Source organism: Carica papaya, chromosome 3, assembly GCF_054855325.1.
Source record: "Carica papaya isolate Zhongbai chromosome 3, ASM5485532v1, whole genome shotgun sequence".
NCBI classification, from domain to species: Eukaryota; Viridiplantae; Streptophyta; class Magnoliopsida; order Brassicales; family Caricaceae; genus Carica; species Carica papaya.
Genome location: NC_142311.1, coordinates 33,328,380 through 33,345,722, shown reverse-complemented (window position 1 = coordinate 33,345,722; position 17,343 = coordinate 33,328,380). Strand labels below are relative to the sequence as shown.

Genomic DNA, 17,343 nt, shown 5'->3' with positions numbered 1-17,343 from the left:
ATATATATCTCACTAACCCACAAACGTTTTTTACTAAATCTATATATTCTTTAACTAGTAGTAGACATAGAAATCATAACACACATACACACACAAAAAAAACACTATCTAACTTGAAACATACGATCAACTCAAGTAATGAATGGGTCATGAACCCTAGAATTCAAAGTGTGTATAGAGAGAGGAGGAGGGGGGTAAGCATGCATGCATGCATGCATGCATATACACATGATGATGATGATGATGATGATGATGCATATACAGTATGGATGGAGAATGAAGATACGGACAGCTAATGACACTTGGCAAGCACAGAAAGAGGGACCCACCTTGACCTCACAGAAATGAAGTACAATTAGGGTTTTTTTTCTTCTCCTTCTCCTTCTCCTTCTCTCTCAAGTCTTAAATGACCCAAACATAGCAGTAATGAAACACACTGTTTATTTTGACTTTAATTAATTAATTAATAATTACTTTTTCCTTTTGTTTAATTTCTATTTTAAATATAATCATTTAATAATTTTTTTTTATGTAAATAGTAAAAAAATTTTTTTGGTATTACTTGAATAATATAAAATATAATTTTTTTTATTTAAAATTAGAGAAATTTAAACTACAAAACAAATATATTTGATGATATATACAATTTAGGTTGAATAATAGTTATGGGTCCTTGTATATTAATTAATGGGCCCAACATTAATATTTAACACCAATTAAGTACTAGTAAATATTATCTCCAATTTTAAATTAGGTATATAAACATAATATATATATATATATATGTATGTGTGTATGTATGTATGTATGTATGTATGTATGTATACTTGTGTTATGATTTGTTTAGAGATTACCATATTCTTAACTAATGAATCAATCATGAGGGCTAATTGCTAAGATATGTTTAAAATAACTATTAATATATTAAATTAAACATTTAAATTACCTTTCCCATACATATAATTTTAAAACTTTTTAACTTTTAATTTTTAAATACAAAATTTAAATTTTTAAAAACTTATAATTAGTACGAGTAAATACTATTATTGACTTATACGCTCAGTAATAGTGTCTAGTACTTGTTGAAATTTAATCAGTTATAAAATTTTATCTGTATTGATATGATATTTAACTGTTATAATTGGTACCAACTACTACAGATTTGACGATAGACATTTAATCATATAAATAAGTGTATCTACACGTATCTATTATAAAATTTTTTATAGGTTAATATTAGAGTAGTAATAAAAATTGTAGAAGCTAATTCAAATGGTAAATAAAAATTTCAAATAAATTATTTAAGATTAGCCAAATATGTTAATAATACTTAAGATTAGCCAAATATTAGTACATACATCTAATGTAATTTATATATATATATATATATAGATGATCTCTACCATATACATCTTTCTTTCTGTGATCAGAATTGACATTAATCATGCTGTAAATTTGTGTTTGTCACTCTGTAAGAGCTGCTATGGTAGCATATTTTCATCAACTTATTGTAATTCTTTTAAACTTAATTTACATTCTTGCCTAAATGAGTACAGCAATACCCAATTGAAAACGAAATTACAGTATTAATTCTCTTAATCTATATATATATATATATATATATATTATAAAAAAGTTGACATTTATATGGATTCACAAGAGATCCATAAATGCTGCTGCTCCCTAACATGGGGTGGTGTGTACACTGAGAATGGCAACTTCCATTCACTTGGGTTCAGAAAGATGATTTAGCCAGTGCAGCATATCAGTTTTTCCACATCTACAAGATCTCTTAACCTATTTGATTTGACAAAAGAAAGACTTCAGTTTATTTTCTCAATCCGAAGATCTGACCATTAAGAAATATTTATTCTGTCTAATTTATCACAAGCAACCGATTTAGTCGTTACAATTCTACTAAAATACTCACAACTTAAAATTCTGAATTCTATTAAACCAAATATTATAGATCTACTATCGTCAGACATTATGCAATTACAAAGTAACATATCATATGTTCTCGATAATGTTCAAACTTGTTACCTTCAAATTTAGTTGCTTCAGTTATGTCAATACACGCACGAATCAAGTTTTAATGAATCAAAAATTATAAATCAATCACTATCAACTTACAGTACAATTATAAAATAGTAAATTATATATTCTTAATAATGTTCTAACTTGTGACATTCAAACATAACGTCAAAAATTTTAACGACTTAGAGTGTCGTATTGGTGCTCGGATTTCTAAGCATTGGAGTTACCCCCCCAAAGAAAACAATTTATTGTTTGGATTTTGACTTCCCAACTAGACAAAAATAAATGCCATAAAATATTGGGTTTTGCAGATCTTTTGGGATTCTTTCATAAAACAAAAGAAAATTTTTCAAGAACGTTGACTGTCTTATCAGCAAAATCTATAATATTCTTCTTATGATCGTCGATCAGCAGATGGAATTTTTCAGAAACAATAAAACGAGTACGTGTTCCTCGCAGGGGGCGGTGGGTGCATGTTATGGCACCGCGTTACCCACATGCAACTGTCCATATTCACAGTTTTCCTTCCTACTCTTCCCCTGTAATTCTCTTCCTCAACAAGTCAATATCTAATCAAATGAAAAACATCTAAGCTTCAACAATATATACATATTATATTACTTGGACGGTTGTGAACTGCATGATTGGTTGGTTGACTTTACACAACATCAACTGGGTTTGACTCTACTTTCACAACCATGTGTACATTCTCTTGTTTATATGTAAAAATATTTAGTAGCCAACACAGTGATTCCCTCACCCAGCAAACTATAAATTCCAAGATTCCCTCACCCAGCAAGCTATAAATTCCAGGCTCCTAATCAAGACTGGAACTACAGAACCAAAAAACTTATAATGGAAACAGAAAATAGCTTTGTTCTTCCCAGCTGGATTTTGTTTTGCCTAGCTGCTATGGTCACTACCATTCTCTTCAAGCACAAGAAGAACTACTGCATAAGAAAGAGCAAGTTACCTCCAGGGGAAATGGGACTACCTTGGATTGGTGAAACCATGGATTTCTACAGAGCTCAACGAAACAACCGATTGTTTGACGAGTTTATTCAACCCCGAATCATGAAACATGGAAACATCTTCAAAACAAGGCTAATGGGTTCACCAACTGTAGTGGTAAATGGAGCTGAAGCTAATGGCTTCATATTATCAAATGAGTTCAAGCTAGTGATAAGCTCGTGGCCTTCGTCATCAGTTCAGTTAATGGGCAAGGAGTCTATCATGGAGAAACAAGGGGAGCAGCACCGTTGTGTTCGTGGCTTGATAGCCACTAGCCTTAGCTTTTCCGGATTAGAGAGTATAGTGCCAAAAATCTGCAACTCGGTTAAGTTGCACCTTCAAAGAAACTGGGATGGCCACGAAACAATCAGCCTTTACCGTTCTGCCAAAAGTCTGACCTTTGAGGTTGTGTTTGAGTGCTTGTTGGGGATAAAGGTTGAGGCAGGGATGTTGCAGACGTTTGAGAGAGTGTTGGAAGGTGTTTTCGCTCCACCAGTGAAGTTTCCAGGGTCGAGCTTCGCAAGGGCAAAGAAAGCAAGGCAGGAGATAGAGAAGATGCTGGTTGGTGTGGTGAGAGACAAGAAGAAGGAGATTATGGAGAGAGGCAAACATGGGTATGAGAGATCAAATGGAGGGAAAGGAGGAATGCTACTGTCGCGCATGGTGGTAGGATTGATTCAGGGAGAGTTAAGCGAAGCAGAGGTCATTGACAATGTCGTTTTGCTGGTGTTTGCAGCCCATGATACCACCTCTTTTGCCATTGCTATGACTTTCAAGTTGCTGGCTAAACACCCAAGCTGCTACAATCTCCTCCTTCAAGGTATTATTCAATCATTTGGTTTATGTTTCCTGATCTGACAAAAACCCTAATTCCTAACTAACAAGACCAAGAAGATTGCCAACTTAACATTCAGGAAAACATAAAGTTAATTTGATTCGTGGTGCAGAACACATTGAGATAAAGGAGAACAGAGGTCAACAAGAGAATCTGACAATGGAAGACATCAAGAAGATGAAGTATACCTGGCAAGTGGCTCGAGAAAGCATGCGCCTTTTCCCTCCCATATTTGGCTCTTTCAGGAAGGCAGTTGCCGATATTGAATATCAAGGATTCACCATTCCCAGAGGATGGAAGGTGTGGATGCATGAATACATAAACACATAAACAAACACATACTAGCACTGCCTTCAAATAGCAGATATATACACTGGAGTGATGATTTAATGTCAAGGTGTTGCATATGCAGGTGCTATGGACAACATATGGTACACATTACGACCCTGAATGCTTTCCAGATCCTCTGAGCTTTGAGCCAAGTAGGTTTGATGAAACTGTCCCGCCCTACACCTATCTGCCCTTTGGAGGAGGACCAAGAGTGTGCGCAGGCTACCAACTGGCTAAGATCAACATCCTAATCTTCCTGCATTTTGTAGTAACTGGTTACAATTGGTCCTTGCTCCATCCAGATGAGCCTATCACCATTGATCCCCTCCCATTCCCTTCCCGTGGACTGCCCATCAAAATCGCTCCTAACATCTCATGATTTTTTCTCAATACCAATTAAGATTAGTTCCCTGCCTTGATTTCACTAAATGTGCACTCTAGCATGGCAGAATCAGATTTTGACTGCTGAATTCAAGACAGGAACTGAAACCATGTAAACATTTTTACATTGGCATGAGAAAAATATATCAGGGTGCAGAAACTATTTCTTGCAGAATTTGTTTAATCCTCATCAGAAATTCATCATGCAAAATATGAACTATATAAAATTATTTCTCTAAACGACTTCACCGATTGGGTTATCTTTTAACATTTACCAAGCTGTGTTTTAAGGATTAATTAAAGATAATAAGATATGATCAAAAGGTTAAGTTGGGGACATCAAGTATCCACCATATATAGGAATTGCAGGGTCTGTCTTCATATGACAGGAAGCATCCATTTCAGCAGGGCCTTGAATCAAGACATGATTTTTTTCATACGTCTTTTAAATAATTGCATAAGCAAAAAAATAAATACTCAGGGGCAGGAAGCATAGTCATTTCTGATTTTTTTAAAAAAATAAAAAGTATGAAAAGTATTATTCACAAATGTACCAAGGGAGTACCTATATATAAATTTACAGCTTAGTTAACATATCTATTATATTGCCAAAATCCTCTATCCTATAAACATCATGCCCTAACATAAAGGATCCAAAAAAATGAAACCACATATCCTTGATCTTGTAAATCTCATTCTCAATATCCTCAAATGCCCTATTGTTTCTTTCTTTATAGTCGTTCTTGACATGTACAGTTTTTAGTTGCTAATGCTGATATCGTCCCCTGTGATTCATCATGTTGGGCATTCAATTTCTATAAAACAACATCAACAAATGGAATATTCTAAAGTAGAAAGACCATCAATCAGATTGTTTCTTGCGACAGAGCACATGTTTCAATTTATCAGTTACTTGTTAAAGAATCTTCTCACTAGTACATCTTGACACCTAAAGATTATGTGGGTGGGACTCTACCCCACCAAGATCCTTTGTACACTAAGAAGCATCTAGGCCTTTCATTTAAGAAGTTGATCAGCAGCCCATTAGTTGTGCCAAAACTGGGCAAATGCGGCAGCAATTTGGAAGAGGAGGTCCCCAAAACTATTTGGGCAATATGTAATGAGAAAGCCCCTAATCCAGATGGATTTACAGGAGCTTTCTTCCAATCATGTTGGGACATAATAAAGGGTGATTCCATGATGGTATTTCAAGAGTTCTATTTATATGGAAAGATATGTGGAAATGAACTCAACCTTCATAACTATAATACCTAATAAGGACAAATCAAAAAGGGTATCAGACAATCACCCTATCAATTTGGTGACTACTGTCTATGAAATCATTACTAAGGTGTTATCATTATGACTTACTAAGGGTATCAGACAATCACCCTATCAATTTGGTGACTCCTGTCTATGAAATCATTACTAAGGTGTTATCATTACACCATAGGTGTTATCATCTACTCTTAAAATGTCAAACATCTCACAAACTCTGGAGCATGATACTCGGACTTCTGGAGTATCTTGGGTAATAGCAGATTCTATTTATTCCGAACTTCTGGCATGGGAAGGTCTGAGCAATAACAAAGCGCTTAGATTAATCCCTCTTACCATTTTCTAGGTTATTTGGAAGGAGAGAAACAACAGAACTTTTGAGGGGCTTAAACAAGATTTTAACAGCATCAAAGATAAATGGTTTCATTATTTTGACTCTACTGTTTTATGACATAATTTAGAATGTTTTGAAAATTTAGATTCTATTATAGATATGCTAATTGACATGTAAATTTTTTGTAAATGGGTGGTGCTCCCTTAGCACCTCACATTAATACATCTTCTCTTCTTTTATTTCAAAAAAAGTTTTAGATGACACTATATCCCCAAATCAGAGTACCTTAAATTGGGTTTTCTGGACCCAGTGATGGATCGTAAAGGTTTTGGATCTAGGTGTTGAATTTGGATAAGAGTTTATTACCTATCTTCTGTCTTTTCTGTGGTTTTAATGAATGGAAAGGCCCAGCAGTGGTTTCAGGTACTTCGAATATAAGCCAAGTTGATCCATCATCCCTATCCCTTTTTTACTTTGGTAGTGGATGATTTGAATGGGATGCAGACAAGGGAATCAGAGAAAGGAGCAATTGAAGGATTTGTGGTTGGAAAGGACAGAACTGAGGTGTCTCACCTCCAATTTGCAGATGGGACAATAATTCTATTCCTATTACATGATAATAAATCTATCTCTAACGCATTCATGTTGCTGAGGGTAGTTGAGCAAATGTCAAGTCTTCACATTAACATGACAAAATTTGGATTGGAAAGGGACTAATGCGGCTGATAGCACAGCGAGCAATCTAGCTTAGGCAATTGGATGTGTAACCCTCGAATGGTCTATACATATTTTGGCATTTCCTTGGGCGATACCCCCACGTGTTAGATGTTTTGGCAATGAGTGGTAAGTAAAATATAAGTGGTTGGAGAGCTGGAAAGGGGGTCTTTTTTCATTGGGATAGGTTATTCAAGCATGTTTGTTTAGTACCCCTTATTTATTACGTCTTTGTTTAAGGTTCCGACTGGTGTAATCAAACACTTTGAAGGTGTGATGAAAATATTTTGTGGGTAGAGAATGGTGAGGAGAGGAGAGATCACCAAGTAAAATGGGAGCTGTATTGCAGGTCTAGAACTTTTAGAGGTTTGGGTATTGGGAAACTTAAATTAAGGAACTTGTCATTATTGGTTAAGTGGATATGGTGTTTGCAGCAGGAACCTAACTCCATATGACATAAAGTAAACAAAAGTGTTCACGGGAATCAATAAAATAGTTGTGATGCAGTGGCCACCAATACAAAAGTCCATAGAAGGTCTTTTCCAGTTTGTTTAATCTTTACATGCCCCTAACCGGATATTAAGTGGGAGATGGTTTTGAGATTTCTTTTAGAGAGGATCTTTAGAGGCACAACTGACCCTTGGGTACCCAATTTCCAAATCTTTTGGTATATCATCCAGCTCAAAAACCCCAATTGGCCATTTCTTTTGCCTTTCTAACGGTTCTCTTAATTGGAATTCGGAAGATAGGGAAACAGATGCTTCCTCACCATGTTAACCCTATTGCAATCTTTTTCAATCCTCTCAAGAGCCTGATTTTAAGGTACGGACCTAGAATGATCAGGTACATATATTGTAAATCGTTTTTTGATCACATAACCAAAATCTTGATTGTTACTACAGCAGATGTACCAAGGCATTCTTGCAAATCAGGGTTCTTTGAAAGGTGAAGACATTTGTGTGGACATCAATTCTGAATCGGTTAAACACCAACAAGCTATTGCAAATTCGTAAGTCTAACCGAGCATGTCTCCTAACAAGTGTGTAATGTGCCATAAAGGAGGAGAGACACATAATCATCTCTTTATCCAATATGAGGTGGTGTGAAAGTCACGGATAAGGTTAATAACACATTTGACCAATCATTGATTACTCTTTCGGAATGATTATAGTTTGGGGTTAAAAGGAGAAAGCTAGACCACTATGGCAAGGATCGGTTTCTGCAGGTCCTTGGACAATTCGGTTAAAGAAATCAGCGAACATTTGACAATCACTCTTTGCCGGACACGCTTCCTTGGGAAAAGATGACTTTTGTGGCTTTCCTTTGGACCAAGACTGATGCGAACATAGGTTCAAAAAGCATTAGTAGATCACACAAAGAGAAGTGTGAAGAAGAGATTACAATGCCAGCTGGTCCAATCACAAGATTTTAAGTCAAGAAGTTAAAACAAACATTCCAAAGTTTTGTACAAAGATCGATACAACAAAAACTTAGTACACATGAACTGTTTGAAGAATCAAAGTGATGTGGTCCCAACCAGAACAGCACAAAAACAAGATAAATTCTCTTAGGGTGAGAAAGAATCCAATTTTTCATTGATAACAAAAGACATACATTCACTTGATACTTGCATGTTTAAATAGAAGACAATATAACTGTAAATACACAACTGCTCCTACTATTCAGGACATGAACAGTTGTTGTACCTGGGGTTGGGTACCCGCTGCCGTTGTGATTTCCGGATTGTAACACAAAGGAATCAAAGAAAATCATTAAAGTGTATCGGTAGAATTTAGAATGAATGTTTAGAATCATTTTAATCATTTCGTATATAATTAAATTTTGTTCATATTTTTCTAAATTATTCAATATTATGTTTCCCTACATCATTTAATACCATATTTTCCTAAATCATTTAATACCATGTCAAGCTAAATTATTTAATATTATGTTTTCCTATGTCATTTAATACCATATTTTCCTAAGTCATTTAATATTATTTTTTCCTAAATCATTTAATACTATATTTTTCTAGATCATTTCTTAGATATTAAATTCTCTTCATATTTTCCTAGGTCATCTAACTATGAACTTTTAGTAGAATCTAAATATTTTAAACTATAAATATCTCTTTTTCAATGTAATATGACAGACTTTGATTATTGAATGAATTTCATTACCTTTGGTAGAATTTTGACAAGTGGGAATTCTTATTTTTTTGTTGCATCAAAAATTGAATTAACTTATCAAATTATCTTGTGGCGTTTATTGATTCTTACTTCTTTCATCCTAATCACCCAAATTCTCAATTACAAGTTAATTATGGATTAGGTAAGGAGGATTTGTTTAGAATTTTGAGTTATCTATGCTAAATGTATATGTGGAGTTCTGGATGTAACCTTTAATCCTTGGGTTCCACATCAAAGACTCACGGGAATATTCGGACACTCCCCTTACTGTTCTCTATAGGAGCAGGGATATAATAGTCACATGATCAGTTGTCTTTTCTGTGCTACCTATTTGCTACTTTCTGTTTTATTCCTGTTCTTTTTTCCTTTGCTTCAGCTGATACCTTATCTGCTGTTTTCTTTGTAATGTGCTCTTCTTCTTCTCAATAATACTTATTTTTTCTATCTAAAAAAACAAAAATTTCAACAAGGGCTGTGGCCCTTAACCCAAAAATTAAAAACTCTATCCCCATGAGAAACCTGAAAACGGAAGACCTTCCCTGCCTGAAAAATATTGATAACATAATGCAAAAATCTTTCCCACCCAAACTTCCCAATTATACCGAAACCAAAAGAAAAGTAGAAGAATGCAGAAATTTATAAAATTATAAGTATAAACAATCAATTTATACACCAAAATTTGTTGGCACCTACATGAGCAATTGCTTTTGCAGGCATCATAAATATTTCTTACGGAGGTGGTGGATCTTTAACACATTGCGCAACATCTGGTAGCAGGTTGTGACTGGTTGGCTTCAGACCTCTTCTAAACCAGAGGTTCACAAGGCACATTTCAAGTTTTCTCACCTGAACACATTTAGTTTTTGCATCATAAAAGTGAAATATTAAAAGGAAGCAGCAGAAACTAAAAATTCAAACGAAATGCCACAAACAAAGATTATTGAGTAGCAAGTCTCAGAAACTTTTGCGAAAGACAGTAAATGCATCTTTGGTTTCCACCAAGGCTTTTATCTAACTGCGGCATCTTGAATATCTAAAATTCAGTAACACTTTTCTCAAGAAACTAACTCCGACAGCAACCATATTTTATATATCAAGATGTGGTAATATCTTTCACAGCACATCCAGAAAAGCATCCTTCCAGCACCCTGGAATATCCATTTATGCGAGAGAACAAATCCCCTTCCTATATATCAAATCATGTAAATTGGGTGTTTGCAATAGCTCTAGTCTAGGCCCTCTTAACTTTTCTTTAGAATCTGTATGCATTAAAATCTTCCACAATAAGCAAAAAGATCTATTCCTTGGGCTAATAGGCCCAAACACAAAAGAATCTGTTCTTAGTTATACACAAGACATCTCAACACCTCTCCTTCTGGAACCATGTCAAAGATTTATGTGCTACGACCAGAAACTTCATTTAGAGATTGAAAGGCATAACCAGGCCAATCCAAGAAGAAGATTTGGAAGAGAGAGAGTGCGTTATAAAAATTTATTTCAACAGATAACTAAAGAATTCAACAAATTAACACAGAATTAAAGTACTCTCTAAAAATCGACGGTTCCCCCCAACAAGCTCTAACCATAGCCCGTCAAGGCCAAAAAAGCAAAAAGCAAGCTTTGCACTTGCTGCGGGATTTTTTTTCTTTTGAAATATAAGTGGAAAGAGCACTTGCTGCAGGATTTCTTGGTGAATATGTTTCGCTATGACCAAATCCCAGTACCAAGATCTTAAAATTGCCCATAGATCTTCTCCCAAGCTAGATAAACCTTTTTAAAATTTCACGCCAGATAACTAACAAATGTTCTATATTACTATACATCACTTTGATGTCAAAGGCAACCAAAATTGACTGCTTTGCGTCATTTCTTCGAAGAAGCACATATCTTATGTTCACTTACTAAAATAAAACTGCTATATAAAATTTTAAAAGCTAGATAAAGCAAAGTTTATAAATCTATGCCAATAGTAGTTAAGAATAAGAAAGAAAGGACGTGCTAACTAGTATAAATTTATGGAAAGCTCATATTGCAACTAAATGAAGCATAAGCCACTAAATTATTCATTTTGACCCAGAGTGTCACCTTAGTTACCTTTATTCAATATAAGAGAAGATATAAATATATATATATATATGAAAGAAAGACCAACCTGCTTGACGAGGAATGGCTCCTCTGCAAGACTCAATGGCTCGGTTAATATTGTCAAAAACCCATTTCGATTTCCATAAACAATATCAGTGAAGGGTCGATCACCCACCTGCCAGAAAACCATATTTGTGGATTTTATAAAATAAGACCAGATTTTATTAGCTTTTACATATTCTTATGTTCCAGTAAAGACGATAATAAGGTTTTGAGACGCATGGGCTTCACTCTTGCGTTGTGCTACAGTATATTTTAGATCTTTTTTCCCTGCAGCCCTTACATAAACATGTATATTTATTTATTTTATGTGTTTTACCATCTGAAACCCAGATGCGGCTACTTTATGAGATTGGTTAGTTCGTGAGTTTTTTGGCACTTAGCAAGATTAGGATATATTAGTTAGAGTCTGAAAGAGATTCTTCTACACTGACACGGATCGATCCCTCCTTTGTAGTAGTTCACATTGACCGTCACATTTGATTAGCTTGTTATTTTTTTCATTATCGCACAACAGTTACATACCATGATTAGGTGTGAGGATGCACAGCCAAAGTGTTTTTCAACCTCTTCAGCCGTCCCAGCTGGTTTCTTCACTCCTGATATTGTTAATGTAGATAACTACATCAATCCTAGGTAGGCAAAACATCTTTGACAGAAATCAACTTGATTTCATGCTAACATATCGATCAAGCAAATTTGGCTATCTCAACCTTGTAGGTTAAACCAACAAAATCAGCTAACATACAAAGATGTGCAATGAAACAAAGCCAACCCTCTTGCTTGCTTTGGGTGATTAAAGCTTTGCTTTACCCACTTCAAATATGAAAGTTCGAGGGATCACCTTCCGGGAAAATAAGGAAACAAAGCCTAGAGTTTTACTGAAAAACTAAAACTTACTATGCCTAATGACTTTAATTCCAATTGCCCCCTCCAACGCCCTCGCTTTCGAATCATCATGATCATATTCCGAAAGACCTAATTCACCAAACCATGAGACCCATAAACGAATTATCAGCAAAAACATCACCAACATTCAATAAGTGAACCAGAAGCAAAATTACCAGCAGAATTACTAAACACAGCAATATCATGCCCAAATACCGCTTTACACCGCTTTAACGAAGAGCTCAGAGGCGGCCACAGCGTCAAAGAATAAGGAGCCGTGATGGTATTATCCTTGTCAAACACAACACCCTTGAAACCCCTCTTCTTGAGCTCACCCCAATCAATATACCTAATATCAGGCACGATAACGTGTGGTAGCACCAAGTGACGATCTTTAACAAACACAGAAACCGAAGAAACAACACCTTCAACATTGATTCTCTGCCCCAGAGCCGCTTTCAAATCTACCCACCACATGTTTGTGAAAAGTACCCCCTGGGTCTCCGCACTCTGACGTTCAAATTCCTCTTGTTCTTCGTCTTGAGGTTCTGGGTTTTGGTTGGTGATGTTACTGGAGCTAAAGGGAGAGTGGAATTGATAGAAGAGCGGAGAGTCCTGAAATGGGTGAGAGGCGTTGGTTTTGTTGGTTAGGGTTTGGTGTCGTTGCAAGGTGCTGTAATGGTGGGTGGTGTGGAGAGAAAAACAGCGGAAATCAACGGTGGGTTTCCTGAAACTTACATGGGAATGGTGGGAGTGAAGGGTATGATGAAGGAAGTTGATGGGGATAGGGTAAAACCAGGTGGCCAAGGGGAAGACAGATGATGAAGTGGATTGCATTCTCCCACCCCCTCCTTTTTCTTCTTTCTTTTCATCATTCTTTTGAATAATCCATTCTTGTATAAACAAACTTCCTCAAGCACCAAAAAATATTTGTACAAATACAAACAAAATCATCATATAGACGTATATATCTACACATATACATATATGCATCCAGTCTATATGTTAATAAGAATTCATCCATTACATAATTCTTATTGAAACATATAATTATAATAATAAATTGCATAATGTAAACTTAATTTTATGGAAATTTCTAAAGAAAAATCCCATAAATTTTTACATTTAAATCGAATTGTATTATATATTTTTAATTACTTTAAAAGATTATTTTATTTACTTAATTTATTAATATATTAGTATAATTATAACAATTAAATTACACTTAATACTAATAAATTTATTACATTTTTTAATTAAAATATCTACAATGAATAAAGTTTCGCAATATATGATGTTCTTTACAACAAATAAACTAAAACTTGACCATATATATTTTAATCCAAAACTATATAATTATTTTAAAATAATATAATAAAACTTCCTTCACCTTACCAAAAATATCATGTCTCACGTTATGTTAAAATAAACACACTTTTTTTTTAAAGCTAATGTGATAATTTAATATAATACTCTTCTATTTAAATTTTTAAAATATATAAATAAATTTTAATTTATAATTAATTAATAAATTATACACTATATAATTTTAAATATAAAAACTAGAATCAATTTAGAAATATATTATAGCTATCTATTTTAGTTTGAAAATATAAAATAAATTTTAATTTTTACTTGGACTACAATTTGATTACATGTTTATCCACTCTCACTATAATATATATATATATATATTAACATACTAAATATACATAATTTATGCTTTAAAATTAATAATTTTAATGTAATATTCTTGATTAACAAATATTTTCTTTACAGATTTTACAATTATATAAACATAATACAAACATTATTTATATGAACAAAATTATATAAAAATTAAAAAAAAAAAATTATAATAAAAATTATAATATCAAACAATTATCATACCTTAATTTTTAAAAAAAAAAATATGCAGAATAAATAAAATGTAAAGGAAAAAAAATGTGTGGTCAACAATTTATATAATGTATAATTCTAAAATTTGCAACCAAATAAAAAATAAATTACATAAAAATATAATCATACTCAAATTTTATTTTTCACATTTATAATTTTATTTTAATATAGTTTAAATTATTTTTATATTATAAAGATAAATATATAAATATTACATGTTATCATATTAAAATATATAGATATATAAATTGATTCATTCATAAATATATTTATTTTAATTTAAAAAAAAAACAGTGAAAACTGTATATAATTTAAATAATATATTCTAATTAAGTTCGATCAAAATTTCCAGACTCAACGAACAGCCACAGGTAACCATGAGAAGAGTTAATGATACAGTTATCTCCTGAAGGGATTTCAGAAGAGCATGCATTCCAGCAGTACAAAGCTCAATATGAAGCTATTAAAAAGAAAGTGAAACCATAGATTAAGGGATAAATATATACAATTAAACCATACATTAAACTAAATCTCAGCAAAAATTTCTAATTCGTATCGATCAAATTCCTTTAATCGGAATAGTCACAGTAAAAATTTACAGCTTTAGTTAAATGCTAGTAATGGATTAATGCTCGCAAGAGAGTTGAGAAATCTTTCTTCAAAGAGAAATAAGCACATGACAAAACAGAGGTGTACTTTCCTTATATTGAATGCCAAAGATTCCGGTAACACCGAAACAGCAGCCAAGCAAGAATATTGCCGAGTTACCACAACCCAGTATGGCCGCAGCCCCGCACAGAAGTGTGAAGAAAGTAGACAATACCATAACAACATTACTTCACCTCATAAAAGGTCCATTTCTAAATTTCTAATAACAAGTGTAGCAGTCGGTAGCTACAGTATATGGCTTGAAATATTGACCTTCAATATAACAAGGTAAAAAAGACACGCTGAGACATAACCAATTTCTACAACATGAAAACGAGGACAACATACAGGATCATAATGTATTGTACCAACAAAAGCAACTGAACACAGGGAACTTCACCTTCTACGGATGACATCCATTTTGCAAAGAGACCTACAAGTTGGTAGACGTTCAACCCACTCATTACTTCACATCTTCCACTAAAAATTTCTTACTACAGCTCATCATCTGCAAAATGGTCCCTAGAAAACAGCCTCTTCCGACAGTAACCCGGGATTACGAAACTCATCAATGGTCAATCGTACGAAATCAACCTCCAGAAATCAATCACAACTGAGCCTCATTTACTAAGGCTACATTTGGAATGAGTTATTTTGGTGGAATTCATTTAAAAATCTACTTCTGCAATGAAATTTTCCTAGTCTCTGAGTCTTGTTTTTTTTATGAACTTCCAAATGGGTTCCACAAAAACATAGCCTACAGAGCGCAAAGGCATCATCCTTCTAACAATGAGATAACCTAATCGAGGATTATGTAAGCTACTCCACATTGCGCCCTCATAAATCAATCTTCTAAGAAGTACACAACTGACGAATCTACTAAACTAACTCCAATCAAGCATATCCATATTCTTACGAGGAAGACAACACTTGCAAGCTCCGGTTGCAATTTAAGTTCAACACATATAGAATAACAAAGTCATCTCTAACAACTGAAATAAGCAAAACTATCATAATTTCTTCAAACTATACGCAGTTCGTGAGATTTACTTTTCTCCAAAACCCAATAAGAAAAAGATATCAGCCAACAATCAAAAACAAACCAGGCCAAAAATTAGAGTAAATCTCTATCCATAGACTCAAAAGTAAATTCAAGAAAAACAATTCCCCCTATCAAAATTTGGAAAGCTGTTTGCAACTGATAAAAGCTAACCTCTACTTAATCCTCTATCTCCACCTTGCAATCAGCTACGCCTCCTGTAGTAAACATACAAGAGAGCACTCGCTAGTGCAATAGCTCCAGTAGAGCCAGCGGCCACCAATGGCCACTGCAACTCTGATCCCTTTCGCCCCCCATCAATGTTGTCTGCGGGAATTCCGTTGATGGCCTCAACACTCCTCTCTTTCAACCCACCAATCACCTTCTCGGCCTCCCTCGCCTCCATCTGTATCTGAATGATCTTCAACTCCATTGTCCTCACCCTCTCCTCAGATTCATTCAATGCTTCCTCCGTTCTCTTCTTCTCAGACTTCCAATTCTCCAACTCCACCCCGCGCTTCGCCAACTCCGACACCAAATCGTCAACCTTCTTCTTAAGCGCACTAATCTCCGTCTCCTTCTCGTCAATCCTCTCCCTCATCTCCTCTTCCACCCTCAGTTTCTTGCTCCTTTCCTCCGTTCCCTTCACCTCTAAAACTCCAATTTTCCTCTCTAATTCCCTCTCTTTCTTTTCGCTCTCAGCCTTCTCTTTCTTCAAATTCTCCAGTTCCTTCTCCAATTCCTCCGCCTGCGCTCCTTTTTCAGCCAAAAGATTCTTTAACTCCACTATCTCGGCGTTGGCTTCGTCACTGTCTGTCATGGAGGTGATCAACTCGTGCTGTAGCCTCGAGACCTCCGTCTCGAGCTCCAGATTCCTTGCCACAAAGGTATCGAACAGCTTCTTTTCCTCGTCCGACTGTTCGATCTCGCTCCTCATCTCTTCCAGACCCCGCTTCATCACCTCTTCGTCGCTTCTCAATTTTTCCATTTCGCCGGTGAGCTTCTCCATCCTCTCCTCGGACTCTTGGTTCTGTCGCACAAGTTCCACCTTCTCGCTCTCCAGTTGTTCGATCTTGCGATTCAATTCCATCACCTTACCGCCCCTGATGCTCTCGCCTTGATCGGGATCGTAGAAATCCTCCCCCGCCTCATCATTAATTCCACCATTGACGATCGTTCCATCTGCCATTTCCACCGATCCTACACAAGCACAAACAAGAATTGGAGCTTAATCAAAAAAAGAGAAAAGGCATTAACGGACAGCACTCCCTGAATTGAGGTAGTGAAATTTTCTCCAGTAACTTCGAAAAGCGACCGAGAAATCAGAATTCAGAAATCAGAATTCGGAGATCTTCAGGGAAAGAGTTAGAACCTTTTGTTTTCTTTGAGAAAATTGGAACAGATAACAAAGGTGTTCAGGAAAGAGAGAAATGGAAAGGAGCAGCTTTGTTACGTGAATCAGATTCTTCTAGGGTTTGTTGATGGCGGAGATTAGACGAAGGGAAGGAATTTGTGAGGAACGGACGGTGGAGAATGATCCAGCTTTGCAAGGAACAAGTGCTTTGCACGTGCTGCAATTGCGGCTCGGACATCTTACTGGGATTAGGATAATTCA

At 35.0% G+C, this 17,343-nt stretch overlaps 3 protein-coding genes across 7 annotated transcripts; 1 reads left to right on the top strand and 2 right to left on the bottom strand.

The window, feature by feature from the left end:
- Positions 1–1,413: 1,413 nt before the first annotated feature.
- On the bottom strand, positions 1,414–13,081 carry LOC110815037 (haloacid dehalogenase (HAD) superfamily protein). Of its 5 annotated transcripts, XR_015818057.1 has the most exons (8): positions 12,319–13,077; positions 12,155–12,232; positions 11,780–11,853; positions 11,262–11,369; positions 9,803–9,955; positions 4,072–4,696; positions 3,032–3,861; positions 1,414–1,797 (listed from the first exon to the last, which is right to left on the bottom strand). XR_015818057.1 is itself a non-coding variant. In XM_022042668.2 (6 exons), the coding sequence occupies exons 1-5, from the start codon at positions 12,977–12,979 to the stop codon at positions 9,839–9,841; spliced, it is 1,038 nt and encodes a 345-aa protein (XP_021898360.1). In that variant the 5' UTR covers positions 12,980–13,077; the 3' UTR covers positions 1,414–1,797; positions 9,803–9,838. The 5 variants fall into 5 exon arrangements, 2 of the variants coding, with proteins under 2 accessions (XP_021898360.1, XP_021898361.1); XR_015818058.1 differs by lacking the exon at positions 3,032–3,861; XR_015818056.1 differs by lacking the exon at positions 1,414–1,797 and having other exon boundaries at positions 2,632–3,861.
- Positions 2,893–4,592, top strand: CYP718 (cytochrome P450, family 718). The gene is made up of 3 exons (XM_088216648.1): positions 2,893–3,868; positions 3,996–4,183; positions 4,296–4,592. The coding sequence occupies exons 1-3, from the start codon at positions 2,893–2,895 to the stop codon at positions 4,590–4,592; spliced, it is 1,461 nt and encodes a 486-aa protein (XP_088072774.1).
- Positions 13,082–15,675: 2,594 nt separating the features above from the next.
- PMD1 (Tropomyosin-like protein) lies at positions 15,676–17,259 on the bottom strand. The gene is made up of 2 exons (XM_022042732.2): positions 17,101–17,259; positions 15,676–16,928 (listed from the first exon to the last, which is right to left on the bottom strand). Exon 2 carries the CDS (start codon positions 16,915–16,917, stop codon positions 15,934–15,936), a length of 984 nt encoding a protein of 327 aa, XP_021898424.2. The 5' UTR covers positions 16,918–16,928; positions 17,101–17,259; the 3' UTR covers positions 15,676–15,933.
- Positions 17,260–17,343: the final 84 nt, after the last annotated feature.

Bases quoted from the DNA above. Each gene is read 5' to 3' on its own strand.
- CYP718 (XM_088216648.1), top strand. From the start codon at position 2,893: ATGGAAACAGAAAATAGCTTTGTTCTTCCCAGCTGGATTTTGTTTTGC. The intron at 3,869-3,995 runs GTATTATTCAAT...TTCGTGGTGCAG, and splicing joins CTACAATCTCCTCCTTCAAG to AACACATTGAGATAAAGGAG. The intron at 4,184-4,295 runs GTGTGGATGCAT...TTGCATATGCAG, and splicing joins CCATTCCCAGAGGATGGAAG to GTGCTATGGACAACATATGG.
- LOC110815037 (XM_022042668.2), bottom strand. From the start codon at position 12,979: ATGCAATCCACTTCATCATCTGTCTTCCCCTTGGCCACCTGGTTTTAC. The intron at 12,233-12,318 runs GTAATTTTGCTT...TTGGTGAATTAG, and splicing joins TGTGTTTAGTAATTCTGCTG to GTCTTTCGGAATATGATCAT. The intron at 11,854-12,154 runs GTAAGTTTTAGT...TAACAATATCAG, and splicing joins AATTAAAGTCATTAGGCATA to GAGTGAAGAAACCAGCTGGG.
- PMD1 (XM_022042732.2), bottom strand. From the start codon at position 16,917: ATGGCAGATGGAACGATCGTCAATGGTGGAATTAATGATGAGGCGGGG.